We start from the raw sequence: 17,190 nt of genomic DNA on the forward strand, positions 1-17,190 counted from the left end.
AGTCCAGCTCACTAAATGTTTCATTATCATCCAATACATGTAGCTGTGCTCACATTGCTGAGCCTCCGGTGACAGATTCACAGATAGTAAAGATAGTTACTGAAAGCAGCAGGCGAGCTAACGATGCAGCACGTCGGCTAAATGCAGTAAATGTACCGTGATCATGTAACGAGCATGGATTAGTTCAAGCTGCAGCTGATAAAACTATTACTGTAACGCTGCAGTGGGAATTTACCTGAGTTCCCAGCTCTGTCTGTCTATAGTCACTGTCACCTTTTTTCAGGAGGATTGTGCCGATATGCGGCTCGCTGCGCTGAATGAAAGGTACGGCGCCGGTGTTGATCTGCCTCTGAGACAGGAAACTTTAAGTAACAGAGCCTGAACATGTCTAAGAGAAAATCCACAGCCACATGGGTGGTGACCCGAGAGAGCCGGGTTTCTAGGGGTGAACACGAGACTACATGGCTCGAGAAAAAACAGTAGTTGGTTCTCCTGTCTGTACACAGGCAGGGTGCTAAATTAACTGTTTTGTCCACCAGCCAGTAAACGCTCAAAGTCTACCACTCAGTAGATTACCATTGTTTTTAGCTGCTGATGAAGTAAATCTAGCAGACATTTGCATATTTTACCAGTAACTGGCTGGTAGATGGTGCCATGTTTGGACCCTGTGTACAGGTTTTTTCATTGAGTTAAACTACAAGAAGCTAAAGTGTCTCTGCGATATTAGAGGTGTCTTGAAACAGAGCAGCAAAAGCAGGCTGCTGCCCTGTGCAGTGACTGAGCCTTGTCCTGGAGTAAAGCTTAAGAAAACCTGCACAGCAGCAAGAAGAGGATGTTGCCTATTTAGAACGATAGATGATGAATTGTAGACATGATGGAAAGTCTGACACACAGTAGCTTGTAGTCTAACCAGGAGCCTTCCATGGAAGACTAACAAGAAGTGAGCCTCCTGCCAACAGAGACTATAGTGTGATGTTAGTTGGTTGATAAATAACTGATAAGTGATTGAGGATGCTGAATTATCAACAATTTTGTAATGTGGCTGCAGTGAGGTCACATCAGCACGTACAAATATTTGTTCACTAGAACTTATCCAAAGAAGGTTAAAGCCAAGGGCAACTGGACTTGGTAGAAGAAACTAGAAGACATTTCGTCCCTCATCCTAGAGACTTCTTCAGTTCTGACTGACTGGTAGGGAAACTCAGCTATTTAACCTCAGTGGGGTTGTTTCCGTCGATACCGCTGGTTCGTTAGTGCTCCTGGCTGTTGTAATGACAGTCATTATGGTTGTTAGGACTACCCGAGGCCAAGTCTTAACGACCATCGTTGGTATCTTCACCTGAGGCCAAGAGGTTAAGTTTGTTAAGTTTCCTGGGAAGTGATGAAAGGACCGCATTGTAAGTGGGGGATAAGTGGTGGCGTAGACCCCCTCCCCTGTTCAATGACTGCTTCTCAACCAGGGCACAGATGGCTTCCTTGACACCTCTTTCAAACCATCCATCCTCTCTGTCTAAAATGTGCACCTTGTGGTCCTCAAACGAGTGTCCTCTGTCCTTCAGATGTAAATAAACTGCTGAGTCTTGACCTGAGGAGTTGGACCTTCTGTGTTGAGCCATGCATTTGTGTAGTGGGCATGGCGATGGCACAATGGATAAGACCATGCCTCTGGTGTGAGAGACCTGGGTCAATCCCCCACTGTGACCCATCCACCATTGTGTCCGTGAGCAAGACACTTAACTCCTAGTTGCAGTTATGGGTAATGTCACCTATTCTTTGGCCCCTGTAACCTGTGGTGATCAACAAGGCAAGGCTCCATCAGACCCTTGTTCTGTTTATATAAGCTGCCATTTGGTCACATTATATAGAAATACAAAATCCAATACCATTGTTATGCTGACGACACGCAACATTGGGCTACATTGGGGTACACCCTGGCGACAGTGCTAACCACTGCACCACCGCGCCGCCCAAACCATCTTCAATAAATGAAAATAAATCTCATATCAATGTGTCTAGAAACTTCTTGGATCTGTGTCTGCAAGTATCACAGCTGCAGCCAGAAACCTGTGTCTAATATTTGACTGAACTTGCCTTTGAAAACCACATTACACAAGTTGCTCAAACATGTTATCAAAGGAGGAACATCACAAAAATCTGATCTTTTCTCTCATGGCCTAAACTCGAGCAGGTCATCCATGCATTTATTTCTTCCCGGTAAGATTTTTGTAATTCACTTTTTGCAGGGTTAAACACAAAAATCTTCAGCAAGTACATAACGCAGCTTTTAACAAACACTGGAGGACAAGATCACATCAGTCCTGTTTTAGCCTCACTCCACTGGGTAGCTGTAAGTTCTAGGATTGATTTTACTGATAACTTTTAAGGGACTACATGGTTCTGCTCCAAGCTACATTGCCTAGTTGCTGCTCCCCTTTGAGCCAGTACGCAACCTCAGGTCCTCGGGCAGGGCTCTGTTGGCTGTTAAGGGCGCTTTCACACCTGCAGTTGGGTTCATTTGGACCAATTGAAAAAAATTATACACTGTTGCATTTTAGTTCTGTTCCGGTTCATGTTCACACTGCAGTTGTACAAACAGACCAAGAGAAATAACCATGACGTTATACAGACTTACGGGTAGCTTGTTGATTGGACAGCTTTGGCGATTGTCATCCTGCATCATCAGGACCCACGTGGGGAAATCAAACCTCAGTGACTGACAGATGTTTATGCAGCACTTTAATGCTTCTGATCTGTATCACAAAGAGCTCACAAAGAATAATTTATTATAAGCACGATTAGTTATGTTAGACCACAGATTGACTGCTTAGCCTGTTATGAATAATAACGTAAAAACAGGACATGTAGTACAGGAATAATTCAGGGCTTATTAGTCTATAGTATACTGTGGAATCGCTGTCACAAATGTTTTATGGACTTAATGAACTGACAGGGTAAACGGAGTACTACTTTTTTAACAGATTTTAACCTATTAATCAGGGAAAATACTTACGCTGACAAGTATACGTTACCAAATGATTTTCATAAACACAGCCTGAACACATGTCGCGGTCAGCAGATGGATTTATTAGAGGTTCAGCTTTGGAAATAAAGCTCAGGTCACATCTCTACTATCATAAAATCCTGAGGTTGGTTCGTTTGCTTTCACACCACAAGCGACCCGCACCAGAGTCCGTTTGAAAGCAAAGACCTACTTGAAGTGGAGGTCTCGATACGTTTGTTTGGTCCGCTTTTGGATGGACGTCATACCTGCTTTAAAAGCATTAACATAAGCACTTCCTTGGCAGCTTGGTGGGAACTTCTCAAAATATCTGGGTCTTCACCTATCCCATGCAGATTAACCCCAATCTGGAATAATCCTGACTTTTGCTTATTTCTGGGTGGGTAGTGTGTCCCTGGGCCTGGGGGCCCGTTGTCTCCTCTCCTCGCCTGGGCCCTATTTGGAAGGGGTGGGGCTCCCGCTGCTTCCCCCTGCCGGCTCTCTCACAATGGCGGCATTTGGGAGTATCTGGGGCACATGGCTGGTGTTGTCGGGGTAGGTTTTGGTGCTACTCCTTGGGGGTACTTGACTGGGGGGGGCTCGGGTTCATGGGGCTCAGGGGCTCAGGGGCTCAGGGGCTGCTGGCTCTGCCTGCACTCTGGGGAGTGATGCCTCTGGCTGGGCTGGGGGACTGTTGGCCTGGTTCTCCCGCGTTATCGCTCCCTGGCGGCGGGGAGCTTCCCTGCACGGCTTTCTGCTGTTCTTACTCGGGGCTGGGTTCATCTTCCCCCGGGACATGCGGTCTGGGGTCCTTTGCACTTTGGGGGATCGCGGGGTGCACTGGCTTCTGGGGGTGGGGGTTTCTGGGCGCTGCGCGGGTTGATCCGGTTGTGGTTTGGAGGGCTGCGGTGGGATTGTAGGGCAATTGTCATCTTGATGCATTGTGCTTTTTCCCTGGGCAGGGTCTCTGAATGGCTGCTGGGCGTCTAGTTTGTACATGGGAGTCCGGGGGAGGCATTTCCTCATTGGCTTGGAGGGACCAGTTTGCGTCCCCGTTTTGCTTCGTTGGCTTCGGATTCATGCTTCTCCATTTCTCTGTCGGCCAGTTGTTGGACCCCTCTGGATACCGAAGTATAAAGTTAGTTTTTGGGATGTACAGTGTGAGTGCGGGGCAGGGCTGTGCTCCGGTTTATTCTGGGCTTGTGCCTGGAGTTCTCAGCCCTTGACGGGTGGGTGGGTTGTTAGTGGCATGCAGCTGAGCTGGTTGATTTTGCCTCGTTGCTGGCTTTGCTGGTGTTACACGGCGGCCAGGGGCCGTGCTGTGTCGGCTGGCGCTGGCGGCCAGGGTTATGTGTCTGTATACATTAGTAGCACACAGACACAAACAAATTTAGGTTGTCCCTGGTAGAATTATTCCTGATGCTTTTCTTTCTTAAATTGACTGGACTGTTTCTTGTTTTCATTTTTCTCTTAGTTGTCTTACTATGTCAGCTGTTTATTGCTGCTGTTCGGCTGGTTGTCTTTTACTATTATTATTATTTTTATTGTTTGTTGTTGTTTTTCTCCTCCCCAAGCCCCCCTCTCTGTTCTATTGCAGGTTTTGTTGCTTTCTGCAATTGGTGTTTCCCACAGCTTTTCCCTGTTGTCCCCACCTTCCATCCCCCTTCTCTTACAGGTCTTGTCCTTTCTCTGTGCTGCCTGTTTGTGCCCCCCCATCCCTGTGTCTGCCCCCTGTCCGGCCCGGTGACAAATCAATACATAATTAAATAAATAATAAAACAGACAAAGAGTATTTTAATACTCTCTTGTTAAAGTAAAATCTGTCTGGCACAATATGGTATCCAGGTCATCATACTCTATACCAGGCTGCTGGGCAGGACAGGGTTAAAAATAAACAAAAACAAACAAACAAACAATTGCCCCCAAGCCACACGGCCCAATGTAAGCAGCTTGTTTGTCTGTTTTGAAAATAAGCATATTTCACTAAATATAAATTTAAAAGCATATTAAAAAAGGGTGTATTAAAAAAATGGATTTGTTCTAGTATAAACAAATCACCAATTAACACAGGGCAACATTCTTTGTATAAAGTAATGTGGTTTTTTTATATGTTTAACAGAAAGTGTGAATATTATATAGGCCTAAGTCTGCCGTTCCTTTCCTTGTCAGTTTGTCTGTATAGTTGACTTAAAGTAAGATGGTATAAGACCCAGCAAAACCAAAGAGAATGAGTTGACTTGTAAAAAGCAATTTTATGAAGTTAGAACAGAGAGAGCAGAGGATGCCTGACATCTAAAATAATCTGAACCATTTAAAAACTCTTATGTTAAATGATTAGCTGTAAAGTCATTACTTTGAGGTAGCCTAGGCTTTTACTTGAGATGCAGTGGGTTAATATGACTTATTTTTCAGTGTTCCAATTGCCCCCATACACTCTGACTCTTTGCATTTAATTAAATATTTTAGTCTTGTTCTTATAAGTGAAAATATATCAATTGTATTATTAATTAGTGCACATATATGCGTTTCTTGTATCAAAAGATGACTAGTCTCTAGTCTCCCCTACTCTTTATTTTTAACTATGTATGTAACATGATAGAAGTGCTGTATAAATAAAGTTTATTATTATCATTATTATAATATATCCTGCTCCCTGACAAGCTAACAAGAAAATCAGTGTTATTCACTTCACCTGTCAGTGTTCATAATGATGTAGCTGATCAGTATGTGTGTCCTCTGAATGGAACTGAAATTACTCAATCCAGAATTAAGGTTTTGAACTGTGTTCACTGTGCAGCTGATCAAGTCATTACTTTAAGCTTTTAGCAGTTTATCTTCCAGAAATGCAGTTTGTAGTTTCAAAGTGTCCCCTGCAGAAAGCCAAGGTATTTAAAGAAGCAGTCTGACAGTTTGGGAAATCTGCTTGTTCTTGTTGGATCTCAGCTAATAATGAGCTAAAGGTTAAAAAGGGGAAACATACAGTAGACTTTACTAACTTCTACTGAAACATGTTGGTCTGATCTGTTGTGACTGTCCCTGTCACACTTTATCATTTCTGCCCCAAATTATTATCTAAAAAAGTCTGAAAACTTTAAGAGTTGTGAGGAAACCTCCTTTGGTCAGAAAGTGCAGGATGCCTCCCTGCTAACAGCAGGTTGGGCTTTATGTTCATATAGACAATAGAGATTTGTCAACCAGCAGAGATTTTGTTGAACCTTCATTTGTCAGCTTTTAATTCACTGAGTTGCTCAAAGACAAACATTCACAGTTCGGTCTACAAACTGATTTTTATTGGATTTCCAGAAAATGTACAATTTCATAGAATCTGACATAAACTGTGGTTTAAGATTTTCTCCAGATTGCCAAAAACACAACAGCTGCTGCAAAACAGCTGCTCTGAATCCCATCCTAAACAGCAGCATGCCTACCACTAAAACAGCAGAAATTACACTTAAAAAGTACAAAGTGCTAAAGACGTGTTGAGATGCTCTCCCTGTGTTAAACATCCAAACAACAGTCCAAATAAAGATTTAGGAAGAAGACAGCGAGGCGGCTAGAATGAGCTCAGTTCATCTAAAATAATATCTGCTTTGCTTCTGGGATTAAAGGAGAATAATGACAGACATCAACTTCCAGCTCCAAACTAATAAAACACATTTTATTTCCATGTGTTGAAGCCATCACAGTGAACCAGAGCAAGTTGACCAAAACATTTCCCAGCAGCCACTTCTCCCACAGCAGAGTCCAAACAGTGCTTCCTGTTCTCTACAGTTAGGTGTCTTATTGGAAATGGTCTCAGTAGATGACAGGATCTGTCTCGTCTCTATCCTTTCTATTGGCCTCCATTTCTCCTCCTGTTTCCTCCCCTTTCTCTCTCTCCCTCTTTCTCTGCCTACATCAGCGGTCGCCATTAGAACAATAATATCTGGCCCGTGACATAATCACTTCCTGTTAAGGGATTGGACCTACAAAATAAATTCCTCTACTTGGAGATGCTGGAGAAATGAAAATAACCATCTATAGGTTGATGGATGTGTCCAATCACCAGGACGCACACCCTGCAGCACATGTGAAATTGTGAAATTGTGAAACAGTTTCTTCATAATTATTTAACGAGAGAGAGAAAATATATTTGAACACAACCATCCAATCGAGGGGCCTGTTGACTACTGACTACTGGTTTAAATTATTATATGACTTTGTTCTGGCTCATCATCTAATGGAATAAAAACTGATGGACTGCTGTCAATTATGCAACAACACACAGAGGCCAAAATCTTGTCTATGAACCCTTTCCTCATGAACACATACAGGAACAAGTCTGCAAGAGGATTCAACCTAACAAAGATGAAAAACAAGATGGCGAGGTTCTCATGGTGTTTTAAATTCACAAACTGAAGTATGATAGGCAGGAACGGCAGCGTGTAAATAAGCAGCAACAGAACCAAAATTCCCACAATTCGTCGTTTTTCATCAGAGGGGACCGAGATGGAAGCAGACAGGGCTTTGAGAGTCCCAACCAGGAAGAAGATTAACAGAGGGAAGGGAAGGAGGAGGGAGGACGGCAGATACTATAAGTGTGACCACATCAGGAAAGAAAAATAAAAGGACAACACAGACAAGAGAAAGGACCCAGACCAGGACACAGACCACCACAGAGGTCTTGATGGTTCGTCTGCAGCGGTACCACAGTGGGTGGGCGATGACCAAATACCTGTAATACAAGATGGACACAAAGTCTTTGAGGAGCTTCAGAGTTATAAACTAACATAATGTTCAGACACAGAAGGAGCTCCACACATACTGGATACACAGATAGATACCTTTCCAGGGAGATGCAGACCATGAAGTAAACACTGGCAAACAGAGAAGTGAGGTAAATTAATAAGAAGATGTGAAATATCTTTCCATACACATCTGATGCCACCCAAACGATCATGCAGCAGAACTGAATCAGGTCAGTAATGAGAAGGTTGATGAGGTAGATGGGAGCAACATGATCTCTTCTCACCTGCAGGAAAACATTGGTAAAAGTCAACAAGCAGTTGGAAACATCTTGTGAAGAAGGGGGGGGGGGGGGGGGGGTCAATGATTGTCCTGAGGTCAGGACAGGAGTTTTTTTCTCTATACCGGTTTTTAAATTCAGGGTTTATTAGGAACAAGTTTCTTTCTCAGAGCCTGGTATTTCAGGCCTGAAGTTAGGAAGTGCAGCTCTGACTCGACCTCTTCTGTCCCTCTGGCATGTTTATATCAGCTAGTGATGTTTGTATAGGTCTGGTGAGAGCAAAGATGATTGACAGCAGGACAATGAAGTGGTATTCTATTCTATTCCACACTGGCAGCAGCGGCTCTGTCTATGCCGATCCTTTTCTGTAGCACTTTGTTTATATTCTTTGCAAACTATGCTTCCAAATCTGAGAATTCAATGAATGCAAGCCTGCTGCCAGATAATAGGCCTGCTAGCTTCCAACATCTGCTGGATAGCCACCTGCCTGCGCCTTGCACCTAGCATCCGTTTTTGGGGAACGTGCCTGGATATGTTCACAGGAACCCTTGGGGCTAGTGGTCGGTGGTGGTTGATGTGGCACGCGGCATCCTGCGCAGCCTCAACCTCTTGTCATTCTGGAGCCTCCACTCCACATTTCCACTGTGTCTTTGTTCCCCAGCTCAGGTGAGTCTTGCCCGGCTCTTTGTCCACATCGCAGACGACCTCTTCAACCTTGCTACAGTTCAGTACTGCAAAGGTCTCACTGCCCTGGACCTCAGGGATGGAGCCACCCTGCGTCACTGTGAAAGAGCTGTTGGATGTCACAAAAGCTGAGCTAGCTAACCTCTATGTTCCCTGTTCCTCCTGGGAGTCAGTTGGCTAGTTTCCTAGAAACTGAGCTGATTATCAAAACTGAGACTGTGTTGCCTGGAGCTGCAGAGGTGGCTTCTGATAGCATCCAGTTACATCCAGTCAGTGGTCCGACCGACACCTGCTCCTGGTTCCTTGTTTCCTGTTTAGCTTCCTGAGGTCACTGTTCACCAGCACCGCAGTCCCATCTCTGGTTCCCAGTTCCACTGTCCCGACAGGGTCTCCAGTTTGTCTGTCCAGTTGCCTGCCCAGTCGTTGGTAGCTAGTAGTCGGTCGCTGTCCGGTCACAAGTCCTTTGCCTGGCTGTCCAGTTGCCTGCCCAGTCGTTGGTAGCTAGTAGTTGGTTGCTGTCCGGTCACAAGTCCTTTGCCTGGCAGTCCCATCACTGGTCCACAGCTTTGCAGCCTTGTTTCTGGTTCCCTGTTCTACTGCTTCACTGCTGGCCTTCAGAGGCCGCCAGCTTCCTGCTTGGTCTCTAGTGGGTCTCCGTCCTCGTTACGGCCTTCAGATGGGTTCCGGCCCGATAGCCAGTATCCTACCCGACTACTCTGGAGAAGTCTCGCCCTCAATGCCAGCCTCCAGAGGTATCCAGTCCTTGTCCCAGGCCTCTGGCCTGCCCTGCTGAGGGTTTCTGCCCTTGCTTTTGGCCTCCTGGTCGACCCCATAACCTGGCCGTCCCTCCTTCTCAGCCTGACAGCATTCAGGTCAACCACCACAACTGTCGAGCTCCTCTGTCCTGCCTTCAGGTTTTTCTGCCCCAGCACTGGGTTGCACCGACTATGTGTAAGTTCAAACTTAGCCTAGTTTAACTTTATGTGCTACTAACGTTTTAAGGGTTGCACCAGCTGAAATATGTCCAACGTAGACATAAGTTACAACTTAAATATTACACCTAGCCCTTAATAGGTGTAAAGTCCTCCATAAAAAAACGTTGAGCGGTTGTCATGGCGCATCGTTTTGAAAGGTGGGATAACTTGAGGAGCAAATTATGCAGGCTGTTTTGCGTAAGCAACGCGTTCTCAGTGATAGATTACACCCTTTGGACATTTATGATGATATTGATTTGTACTCACGCTTTGGTTTTCCATGCACGGAGATACTGAGGATTACCGACCTGCTAGCAGTTGACTTGCAACACGACACGGACAGAAACGGTGCCCTCAGTCCTTCCCTACAAGTGTGTCTGGGACTGAGATATTTTGCTACAGGATTTCATTTCAAAACTTGGTTGGTGATTCAAATCAAGTGCATAAATCTACTGTGTGTAGAACAATAAGAGCAGTTTCACTATCACTATGTCAGCACTTTAATGACGTTAAAAAAAAAAGTTTCCAACTCAACCTGAGCAACAAAATATGACCTGTCAGAAGCTCTACCAGATTTCCCCGACATACTTGGCTGCATAGATGGCACACTCATCAGAATCAAGGGACCCAAAATACATGAGAATGACTCTGTAAACAGGAAGGGATACCACTCAATCAACTCTCAGATTGTATGTGATGCCGACCTTGTTATTACCAATGCTGTAATCAAATGGCCTGGGGCAAAGCATGACAGCTTCATCCTCAAGCAGTCTAGCCTTTGGAGAGACTTTGAGGCAGCAAGTTACCCCGGGAGGTTTCTTGGAGACTCAGGGTATCCACTGAGAAAATGGCTCATGACCCCATACCTAAACCCAACAAGTGTCAGTGAGCAGCGCTACAATTCAGTGTTACAATAAGTAACATGCACAATGACAGACAGGTAGCCTTTCCCTAGCCTATTCTGTGCCCGCAGCTAATATCTGTCTTACTTTGGTCATATAGGCGTCCTAATGGAGCCTGACAGAGCTGTAGCTGGTGCCTGCGTTGTCCTTCACAACCTGGCAATGATGTGGAAAGTACCGTTGATGGAGGAAGGAAATGCAAACGATGGGGCTGACATTCCTTTCGGCAACGAGGACCCAGTACCGACTGAGGCTGCCACTGTCCCGGCCTACCTTACTGCTTCCTATTTTGGATGAGCTGCTAATCAAACGTCTCACAAAACATAAACAAAATTAGCTACTGCAATAAGTTTATTTAGCAGGTTTTCTTTATATACAACACAACAACAACAATAATAACAATAACAACAACAATCATCCAAAATGTTTGAAATATTAAACTGTACAAATAGTCTAAATAACAAATAAATAACACATTTCAAAAATCTAATATGAATAATAATAATATATTATAAATTTATATATATATTATATATATATATTTATTATATTGATATATTTATAAATATATTTATAAATGAATTTGGAACTCGGAATGTGTTTATTTTTCATTCTTTATCTCTGCATGTTTAGACCAAATTCAATAATAGTAAAATAGATTAGTTATTCCTTAAATTTTTTTGCTGTCTAAAATAGCCTAATAGTGACAGTGTGACAGAGGAGTTGACTGTTTGCTATGGCTCATGTGAAAGTGTGATGGTGTATCCCTGTGCTTTAAGATCTTCTTATTAATATTTTAATGTTTAACTTAATTTCTTCAAGCTCAATTTTTTCTTTTTCTGCTTTAAACTTTAGTGTTTTCTGTGCGAGCTTCTCAATTTCAGCTGTATATAGTTGACATCTCAGTGTGTTCACATCCTCTTCTGTGCCAGGAGCAGGAAGCCTTCTGCTGCCTTTAGCGCGCTTAGCTGGTGGTGGATGGCTGCTGGACTGAGACGACTGTGTAGGTTGATTGTTGGTCACATCTGATCCAGTAAAGGTGGGCTCTGGCGGTTGGAGGGATGCTGGTTCAAGCAGACATGCTTCTGCAGATGGGGGGAGAAGTTGTTCAGCTGTATGAGAGGGGGCTGGTGCTGCTGCTGGTGGGAGAGATGTAACTGAAACCAGCGCTGACGCTTCGTTTGCTGGTCCACTCTCAACCCCACCGAAAATGCCAATCAATGAGGGGGAGTCCTCTCCCACAACTAACACTAGCGCTGAGTATGGCCCCATGTCTGGCTTTGGTCCACCTCCTGTTGGGACATTTCGTGGAAAGTCCCAAAGGCTTGCATTTTTAGGTCGCTCAGCTTCTTCCTCACATCTTTTACCTCCCTGTGCTCCACACCATTTGCATTTATGGTGTCCGTTATATCCTCCCATATTTGTTGTTTCCGTTTATTTGTTACAAAGTTGTTAAATTTCGATTCCAATGAGTCTTTGTTTTGTTTATATTTTGATAGCAGGATCATGATTTCTTCATGTGTAAAGTTTTTTTTTCTTGCTCTACGGTCAGAAATGGTCAAATCCCTGAAACAGTACACCAACATTAACTTAATGTCAGCATATCATTACAGTAGCTAGGCTAACTAAACTTGACATTAGACACTAACATTATAGTGTTGGCAAGCAAATATATTGGGTCACATAACTCTATAACTAACAACTAGGTCTACTAATTTATAACAGTTTGCTTGTGTCGTTTATTGTTATGTGTTCGTTATAATGTTACAATTTCATCTGTCCGTTGTAGGCTATGTTACCGTTCGTTCGGTATAGGTACCGTTATATTACGCCTATGTTGTAGTAAACGGTTTTACCACTTGATGTCACTGTTGGACTAGGTATATTAAGGTTTCAGAGTTATCACCTAATCATAATCCTTTGTCCTTGTTTACGTACCTTATTGTTGGTGTTTGGTGATTAACAGCTATTTTAGCCGTTAGCCTCTTCAGTATTGGAAAAAGTTGAAAGAGAGAGAGACAAACGGGCGAAAAAAACTTAATAGATGCTCTAGAATAGTGCTGTTCACTGATTGGCCATGGGATGCGTAAATGTCATTTTCTGCGACACTGTTTTGATTAGTATGGACTTTACGGCAGAGTAGCTAAGATGAACCTTACGTCTCGGTGGTGCAACCAAACATCGACACAACTTAAGTCTCAAACTAACTAGTTTCAACGTATTGTTCAGTGTGGACTTAAGGTAGAACTTACGTATTGCTGGTGCAACAGGCTGCTGGATTTTGAATGATGAATTGATTCAGAATCATCCAAGTCTGCATCGTGATGCATCTAAGAATGAATTATTTTCCAGACCCCTACCTGTCAACTAGCCCCCAAACCAGATCCAGATCCTTTACAGACAGACTGTAGGACAGACACACCACACAGACAGGAAATAAATAACTCTCAGTCAGAATGTACATACCATAGAATAAAGAGAATAGATGGCCACCAGGGTCAGAGGAAGGCCGACAGCAAGGACTATGCATGTCACTACGTATTGGATGAGACGAAGTTTTTTGAGATACTCATAGTGCTCATTGTTATTCTGGTAGTTGAAGGTGGTGCTGCTGTAATCGTAGCTTTGGTCCTGTGAGCTGCTGTTAATGTGGAGACCTTCCATTCTTCAGAGTGAAACCTGTTTGAGAGATCAGGTTATTAAAGGGAGCAGGTTTTTAATATCTACCTAACATTGTTCAGTGACATCACTAAAGCTGTGAGGTGAAGTTCACACAAACACAGTGTAACTATAATTTACCCACAATCATATCAAATCACAAACTGCTGTCTTTCACTTTCTATCATCATTCCTCAACATTTGTCACATTTAACTTTTATTTAATGAAATAAGAAAAGAAGAACAAATATCTGTACGTGCTGATGTGAGGTCGTTACTGCAGCCACAGAACATCGTCCAGCTGTTTCACTAATTAATGTTTAATGTTAATGCTCATTGGTTTAGGACATCCTGCCTGTCTCCTGTACTCGATGCCCCTCTGCCCTCTGAGTTTGGATCAGGAGGTTTACATGATGATTAATCCACTTGACAGGGGACAGACTGTGCACTCTTCCTTGTTGGTGTTTGTTCTGACATTATTTCTGGAACAAACACTTGATGCATATTGTTGGGATCACAGGGACCTCACAGATGAAGTCACTCAGCTCTCAGCTACGATTGGCCGGTGACCTGTGACCTATGATGTCACCTCATTAATAAAAACTCCAACGCAGCGTCGGTGTCTTCGCTTCTCTGCTGGATGTGACGGCTGAAGCCGCCAACCTGACGGCGCAGCGGCCTCCCAGCGTGGCCCGCTTGGAGCAGAACATAAAGTCCTGCTATAGATCCCTGCCACCAGCTGAGTTAGCCAAGCTGCTAACTCTGAGGAGAACAGACGAAGGGCCAGACCCTCTCATCTGGACGATCCGAACACGACAGAGCAAAAGACTGAACGGACCTGCCGGCTAACAACTAGCAAGACAACCCAATGTCTTCCTCTATGGATCGCTAACGTAACTGGGATTATACAGCTTCACAGAGCTGAACTGTTGGAGCATTAAAGCCTTTAGATCACACAGCGGGAAATTTAATGTGAATTAGATCAGATTAATTCTCTGGGAGGAGTTTGTTAAAGTATGGAGTTTTTTGTAAGCCTGGACCTGATATATCTGCCACAACCATTTAGCACATTCTGGTGAAACGTGGTCCGGGGGCTGCTTTTTAGGGGGCGCCCATCCATGAAAACCATGTGACACGTACATTTCCACAACGTTTACATTTTGTGCAAAGTTTGAGTTGTTGAGCTTGTTTCATGCTCGGGCCCTAATTAATTAATTAAGGTAAAATACTTTTTCATAATGTTATAATATCATCAAACTTTATCATACTAGGATCAAACTATTTCTTTAACATTAAAGCAGGTTAATCACATCAAATACTTAAACTAAATAATTCTAAACCAGTTAAGAGTGTTCAGAACAGGAGGAAATCTGAGGTTTTTGCTCACAGGGATTTCTTCTAAATACTTTAACCTGGTTTTTTTTAAGCTTTGGCCATGTTTAACATGAACATCCAACATTATAACATTGTAGATAAGTCATAAAATGTGGAAGCATAAGCAGTCTCCTTTACATTATATTACATTTACAACATTATATTTGTCACATGTTAATACATTTCACAAATTTTATAGAACTGATTTCATCACAACCAACAAACCCTATCTCTGCTGGCAGGAGTCTCACTTCCTGTTAGTCTTCCATGGAAGGTTCCTGGTTAGGCCACAAACTGCTGTGTGTCAGACTTTCCATCATTCGTCATCTATTCTTCTAAATAGGGAACATCCTCTTCTTTTCTTAAGCTTTACTCCAGGACAAGGCTCAGTCCCCCCTGCACAGGGCAGCAGCCTGCTTTTGCTGCTTTGTTACTCAGTTTCAAGACACCTCTAATATCTCAGAGACACTTTAGCTTCTTGTAGTTTAACTCAATAAAAAAACATGGCACCATCTACCAGCCAGTTACTGGTAAAATATGCAAATGTCTGCTAGATTTACTTCATCAGCAGCTAAAAACAATGGTAATCTACTGAGTGGTAGACTTTGAGCGTTTACTGGCTGGTGGACAAAACAGTTCATTTAGCACCCTGCCTGTGTACAGACAGGAGAACCAACTACTGTTTTTTCTCCAGCCACGCTGTCGCACGCGCATACGAGTAGGAGCCATTATACATTCCCCCCCACTTTTCTCCGGCTATTTCGTAGTTGGCTCATAACCGAGGTGGTTTACTATGAGTGACTAGTGAATCAGTCACACTCTCCGCATCTGAATTAGCCTAAATAAAGGGTTGAAATGCGGACAAAAATCATGCAGCCTATAGAAAACATGCGACAGAAGGCAAAGCTAAGTTAAGGGAGAAAAAGAAGAGTTTGCTCCAAAGTGCCTCAATATTAGGCTACAGGCTTTTCTTTTGTGCTGCTGTTACTTATAGCCTACCTGAAGACAGTACTGAGGACGTCTGCAGCAGGGTGGGTAGTGACTTGTTACAAGTAGCCTAATGCAAATTAGCAAAATGACTAAATAAAGTCAGTACTCCAGTATTTTCTTTAGGCCAGTAATCTACATTTAATTTTGCTCTGCAGAGCAAACGTAGACTTCACACTGTAACATCTAAGTCTGATGATCACTGGATTGATTCTGATATATTATCAGTTTCCTGTTGTTGAAAAGAGCATCGCTTTCTTTTGATGGATGTTCGCCTGTTTCTTTTCACCTCATCATCATCAGTTACTATGTGTTTTATAGCGCTGTCCGACGGTGAGTCCATAAACAGAAGCTCGCCGGTGAAACTAATCTTGGCTTTCACTCAGCAGCTACCAGCTGTTATTTATTCAGGAAACAATCATTTTGAGATGCACAGAGAGAGCAAGAGAAAGTCTGGGTGGATAAAACAGTCCTGTTGGGCTTTACGCATGACGCACAGCTTCCTTGATGCAGGCTTACCTGCTTCAACAACGAGCTCCCGAGTTTCTGCCACAATAATTATCTGTGTTGTAAAGATTATTTAGATGCTTTAGGAATAATCAGATTGTATTGGCTGCCTGTGTTATTGCAAAGCAAGCGGCTTGGTTGGTTATATGTCCATAATAAAGATACAGGCAACAATAGTGGCTGGGCAGCAAAGTGATCTGATCAATACGTTCATAGAGATTTATAAAGGAAAATGAATGTTTTAAACTTGCCAAATTACAGTAATAAAGAAGCAAAGCAAACTGCATTCCCTTGAAAAATAACCATGGTGCACAGCAGATGAAATACATATTTAAATATATAGTAGATTGAGTAATTGTACTTTTTCTTGAGTGAAGATTGTTAGTACTCTACCAGCCTAGTACTCTACTTTATGTTCAGATCCTCCACAGGACAGAGAGAGGCCCCTGATAACAAGCTAGTTTCAATATCAGGTTCTGGCCTACCTCAGTATCAGAAGTCTAACTCCAGACTTTCCTTGCCGTCCCCCGTTTCTCATCAGGGAGTAGAGTATTCAAACACAACCTGGAACGAGTTCCTAGACTCCAGATCTAGAGAATAAGACCAGTGTGGCCCTCGGCTCAGTGTGTGGCAGTGTGGAAGAACCTTACCTTGCAGCAGGAGGAGGAGGAGAGGAAAAATAATCTTTGAGATTCTTTACTCAAAGTGTCTTTTATTAAAGTACAATCAGCAAAAAAGAAAAGAACAGAGCAAAACAGCGTCGACCGGAGTTCTGCTTTTTCAAAATACCAGAAACTGCAACTTCTATACAGACACAGACAGGATGTGACAGAACAGCTCATGATGTATTTGCTGATTGGTTGATCTCTAATGTCCATGGAAATGAGTCACCTGTAAGAGGTCTGTTATTCATATCACACCAAATATGGTACACATGAACACAGAAAATATCCGCCCGCCTGTTTCTGCAAATGCATTCTCCTCACTTCTCTTAAAGTTAAAAAATGTCAATGATAAAGGAAATACAGTAAATATTATATTAAAATGGTAAAATCATGTAGTTGAGCAGGCTAAACAGACGGAATTACTTAATTAAAGCAA

The 17,190-nt window shown here is 43.1% G+C and overlaps 1 protein-coding gene across 1 annotated transcript; it reads right to left on the bottom strand.

Moving 5' to 3' along the window:
• Positions 1-7,288: 7,288 nt before the first annotated feature.
• Positions 7,289-16,870, bottom strand: LOC119911396 (G-protein coupled receptor 4-like). Its single transcript, XM_038730289.1, has 4 exons — positions 16,740-16,870; positions 13,030-13,242; positions 7,822-8,009; positions 7,289-7,712 (listed from the first exon to the last, which is right to left on the bottom strand). The coding sequence occupies exons 2-4, from the start codon at positions 13,225-13,227 to the stop codon at positions 7,472-7,474; spliced, it is 627 nt and encodes a 208-aa protein (XP_038586217.1). The 5' UTR covers positions 13,228-13,242; positions 16,740-16,870; the 3' UTR covers positions 7,289-7,471.
• Positions 16,871-17,190: the final 320 nt, after the last annotated feature.

The sequence above is a fragment of the Micropterus salmoides genome, unplaced genomic scaffold, assembly GCF_014851395.1.
Source record: "Micropterus salmoides isolate LMB-PRFRI ecotype aquatic unplaced genomic scaffold, ASM1485139v1 Ms_hic_scaffold_2, whole genome shotgun sequence".
Classification (NCBI taxonomy): domain Eukaryota; kingdom Metazoa; phylum Chordata; class Actinopteri; order Centrarchiformes; family Centrarchidae; genus Micropterus; species Micropterus salmoides.